This window comes from Panicum virgatum, chromosome 6K (genome assembly GCF_016808335.1).
Source record: "Panicum virgatum strain AP13 chromosome 6K, P.virgatum_v5, whole genome shotgun sequence".
NCBI lineage: Eukaryota > Viridiplantae > Streptophyta > Magnoliopsida > Poales > Poaceae > Panicum > Panicum virgatum.
In genome coordinates this window covers 1521595-1526507 of record NC_053141.1, presented here as the reverse complement: position 1 = coordinate 1526507, position 4913 = coordinate 1521595, and the positions used below count along the sequence as shown (strand labels likewise).

The 4913-nt window shown below is 49.1% G+C and overlaps 1 protein-coding gene across 1 annotated transcript; it reads left to right on the top strand.

Moving 5' to 3' along the window:
- The first annotated feature begins 2552 nt into the window (after window positions 1–2552).
- LOC120711166 (uncharacterized acetyltransferase At3g50280-like) lies at window positions 2553–4652 on the top strand. Its single transcript, XM_039996612.1, has one exon. It carries the CDS (start codon window positions 2643–2645, stop codon window positions 4149–4151), a length of 1509 nt encoding a protein of 502 aa, XP_039852546.1. The 5' UTR covers window positions 2553–2642; the 3' UTR covers window positions 4152–4652.
- Window positions 4653–4913: the final 261 nt, after the last annotated feature.

The window sequence follows — 4913 nt, the reverse complement described above, 5'->3', positions numbered from 1 at the left end:
TCGGGAAGAAGACAGAGAGGGAGGGGAGGCGCTGACGAGCTGAGGAAAGGGAGGAGAACGATTGAATACGAAACCCTAAGTCTAGTATATATAGGTGTGCTTGTATTTGGGCCTTTTGGGCTAACGGGCTGGGCTTGATTAACCGAGGCGGTTGGGTTATAATGTCCGCCTCGGTTAATTGATTAACCGAGGTGTTTATTTTAAGACAACTGCCTCGGTTAATATTGATTAAGCGAGGCGGGTATTTTAAGTGAGCCCGCCTCGGTTAATACATTTTGCGAGACGTTTTTTTTTAACCGCCTCAGTTAATAAAAAGTGACCGCCTCGGTTAATGACAGGCATTAACCGAGGCAGTTAGAAAATGTGCCCGCCTCCGAGGCAATTTTAAAGTGCCTCGGTAAATGAAATTTTGCAGTAGTGTTAGTCATCTCCAGAACCAATTGCTAGTATACCTCCCGTTTAGATTGATCCTAGCCGAACAAATGGATTTGCTTGTTATTATTATTGTGTTCCTCCATATACTGCAATGACATATAATATATACCCTATGCCTCCTCAAAGTTCAGATTTTTCATTCGATGTAGTGCCGAAAAATGGTTATTTGCAGCAATCACCCTATGCACAACCAAACCATGTAACACATCATATGCCGAATAACAGCAACTCTAATATGCAGAAGCCAAATGACGATCCTTGTTATAAAGAAATATGTGAAAAACATAAAAGCGATTCGGCTAACTTAGAGATAAAATAATTGTGTGTCAAAAGTCTTATCCTAAGAGTTTTGATGCTATACCATATCCTCACAATTTCAAGGTGCCGGAATTTATTAAATTCGCTGGGAGGATAGTAGAACTACATGGGAGTATGTTAGACAATTTAATGCACAAATAGGTATTCATGTGATCATTTAAAAATAAAAAAAAATTATACCATTATCTGGTACTGCTTTTTCATAGTTTTTAGCATTATCTCCTAATTCTATTCTACATGGTCTCAATTAGAGTCGAAATTTCACAACCAAAATTGGCACAGCTGTGCAGACCTGTATGACCGGTTTGGGTGATTTTTTTTTAAAATGCAAATTTGACTTCATGGTTGCGTAGATGTTGTCGAGATGATCAAAATGCGTATAGAAAACTTCTAATTTGGAGTTTAAATGAGAGAGTTATGATCTCGGGAAGACTCGACCCAGATCGGACTGGTCAGACTGGTCAGCCTAGTCCAAGTTAGAAGTTGTATTTTGACACGAAATTTGTTAGGGTTTCGACTTTTAATGGGGCAAGACCTTCCCTCCGTGTAAATATAAAAGGCCATACCGATTCAGGGTATCCAATCGATTAAAACTATATCAATCTATTACTTTTCATTACTTTTTTGTCTTCTCCAAGTTCTAACTTTTTCAATCTTGTTCTTCCTTCATCTCTACATCGTTTGAAGATGCTCTAGGCGATCTGCTGACCTTAGAGCAACCCAAAGTACGCCTGCCCCGCAACCCAAAGTACGCCTGCCCCGACAGGTCCCGTGCGGGCGTTCGTTAGATTCTTGTGGTGGTGCTCCGACGACACGTCTTCGCGTCAACAGATTGGAATTTCAAATTTAGTTTGCTTGTTTTCACGTTTCGGTGAGAGACGCGCCGGCAGCGTGCATGGCCACCGCCTCCGCTAGCCACCCGAGCTCAGCTCGGTTCCCTTATAATGGCCCCTTTAATTTTCTATGTTAAGAAACTCATTTAGTGTAACCATATACAATACAATAATTTGCAAATACCTAACTCACATATAATCCAATTGTTGGACCGCCTTTGAAGACAATAATGCTCCCCCAGCTCAGCAGGGCCTTGACGACGGCCCTCCCAGGGCCAGGTCGAGTGGCGATGTGGGCCCACTCTAAAAGACTTGTTAAGGCTGAACATACGGATATTAAGTGTACGTATACTTTAATTCAAAAAAAGTGTACGTATACTTTGTATTTGACCATTTTATCCTCGGTCAACATAATTTATTTGAGGGGTGTGATGGTATTTTGTAATAGGCCATTCCCTAGGGTCTGTAAATGCCATCGTATAAATCCTTCATGAGAGAGGAGATCAACCAAAGAAATCTACGTATCAATACCTGACTATATTGCCCCTTAACTATAAAAATCAGATATTTAACCCCTCAACTTCTCAAAACAATTTAAATGACCCCCTAAAGTGGTTTTGTACAGTGGGCAGACATTTTTTTTTGTTTCCCTAGATATAAACGGTAGCTCCAATGGTCGCATAGTGGATCCACAGTAACATTTTCCATACATGGGAAAGAGATGGGAGGAGCGATAAAAAAAAACTACTCCTTCCATCTCAACATACAAGTCATTCTAGATTTTTCCCAAGTCAAACTTTTCTTAGGTTTGATCAAATTTATTACGGGTCCCAATGCACCTCGTAGCTAGCAGGTCGGAACTAATAACCATCATTGATGACGCCCCAAGGTGACTAATTGGTCTATTTTATTGATCAAGATTTCTGGATTTGCTCGTGTGTGCCTCCGATATGATCGCGCTTAGCTTGCTGCTCCCAACCAGCAGCTAGGATCAAAACCCAATGACGACGCGTAGCAAGGTCAAGTCAATCGGTCCTCATTTATTCCTAATTCTATATGGTTATAGGATGCCATCCAGCATTACAGGCAGAGGCAGCCCAAGAACGCGGCTTCATTCCAAGAAAACAGTTGCCGGCCGCATTCATGGACGGCGGCGGCGTCCGGGTCGTCTCCCGGCGCATGGTGCGCCCGTTGACGCCGCCGCCGCCGATGGCGAACGGCAACGGCTGCCATCCACCCAAGGCGGAGGTCGAGGTGATCCACCTCACGCCCTGGGACCTACGCCTCATCAGCATCGACTACATCCAGAAGGGCATCCTCCTGCCCAGGCCTCCGGTCTCCGGCGCCAGCCTCGTCAACGCCCTCCAGTCCTCGTTCGCGCGCGCCCTGCGCCTCTTCTATCCCTTCGCCGGCCGGCTCGCCGCCGAGGAGCTTGGCGACGGCACCGTGTCCGTCTTCCTGCGGTGCACCGGCGAGGGCGCCGAGTTCGTGCACGCCGTGGCGCCGGGGGTCGCCGCCGCGGACATCGTCTCCTCGCTCTACACGCCGCCCGTAGTCTGGGAGTTCTACCCGCTGGCACGGGTTCTCGGCGCCGACGCCGCCATCGGACCGCTCCCCGTGCTGGCCGTCCAGGTCACCGAGCTCGCCGACGGCGTGTTCTTCGGCATGACCTTGAACCACTCCGTCGGCGACGGCACCGCCTTCTGGCACTTCTTCAACACCTGGTCGGAGATCCACCGAGCCGGCGGCGACCTGCGCGGCGGTCTCTCCACGCCGCCGCCGGTGCTCCAGCGGTGGTTCCACGAGACCTGCCCCGTGCCGATCCCCATGCCATTCCGCAAGCTGGAGCACATCGTGAAGCGATTCGAGCGCACGGCGGTGCAGGAGTGCTTCTTCACCTTCTCCGGCGCGAGCGTCAGGAAGCTCAAGGCCCGGGCGAACGGCGAGATGGCCATGGCCGGCACGGCCGACGCCGCCATCTCGTCGCTCCAGGCGGTCCTGGCGCACCTCTGGCGCGCCGTGTGCCGCGCCCGGCGCCTGCCGCCGGAGCAGGGCACGTTCTACTCGGTGGTCGTCGGGTGCCGGGGGCGCGTCGGCGGCATCCCCCCGGGCTACGTCGGCAACGCCATGGTGTTCGGCAGGGCGGCGGCCACCGCCGGCGAGATCGAGGAGAAGGGGCTGGGCTGGACGGCGTGGCTCCTGAACCGCGCCGTGGCGTCGTTCGACGAGGCGAGCATGAGGGAGTCGCTGGAGCGGTGGGTCCGGGAGCCGGACTTCACGTACGTGGGCAACCTGTCGTCCGGCGGCACGGCGCTGGTGACGGGGAGCTCGCCGCGGTTTGACGTGTTCGGGAACGACTTCGGGTGGGGGAAGCCGGTGGCCATCCGGAGCGGCGCCGGGAACAAGGTCGACGGCAAGGCGACGGTGTTCGAGGGGCCGGAGCGGGGAGGGAGCATGTCGCTGGAGGTGTGCATCGCGCCGGACGCGCTCGCGAGGCTCGTCGCCGACGAGGAGTTCATGGACGCGGTGAGCATGCCGGGGTTGTTGACCGCCGTGCGGCATTAATCGCATCGTTGACAAGCTGCCGTGATGCACATGCCCATGCATGACCGCCTCGACGGTTGATGATGAAGAATCAACACTCGTGGTTTGTTTATTTTGGCTAATTATTAAGTATACTACAACTGTTCCAAATTATAGTTCGTTTGACATTTTTTTACATTAAATTTGACCACTCATCTTATTTAAAAAAATATATGCAAACATTATCAAATTGAAGACACTCTTGGAGATTTTGTATTGATAAAGAAACCCACGACAAAAAAGTGATGTTTTGCACAAATTTTTGAACAAGATGAATGGTCAAATTTGGCATCAAAAAAGTCAAACTACTTATAATTTGAAACAGAGGGAGTATGTTGGTGTGTACTTGTTTCTTTAGTAGTTTTTGCATTGTGAGTCGTCAAACATTATTTGAAAATTATGAAGTTAGATGTCGTGTTTGAGGAGGTGTCACAACGATTATTACTAGTCTAAAATATCCATACTTGAGAGTCGTTGGCATTATTTCCCTTGGCATCGCCACCACTTCCAAAGCTCTCAGCAGGCATTATTTCCTTGCTCTTGAAGCAAATCTCCAAAAAGCTTAGCCAGTAAGTGCTCCTAAAAGTTGTCTGCATTGTGGTTAATTATATGTTAGGACGACGACGTTTATTGAAAACAATACCATTGTGCGATACCCAATATCATTGTGGTTAATTAATCCCCATAAGTTAATGCTTACTTTGTTTTAGAAAGATCCGATATCAGCACTGTAAGTTGGCAGAA

Excerpts from the sequence above, each read along its gene's own strand:
- LOC120711166 (XM_039996612.1), top strand. The coding sequence starts at position 2,643 with ATGGTTATAGGATGCCATCCAGCATTACAGGCAGAGGCAGCCCAAGAA.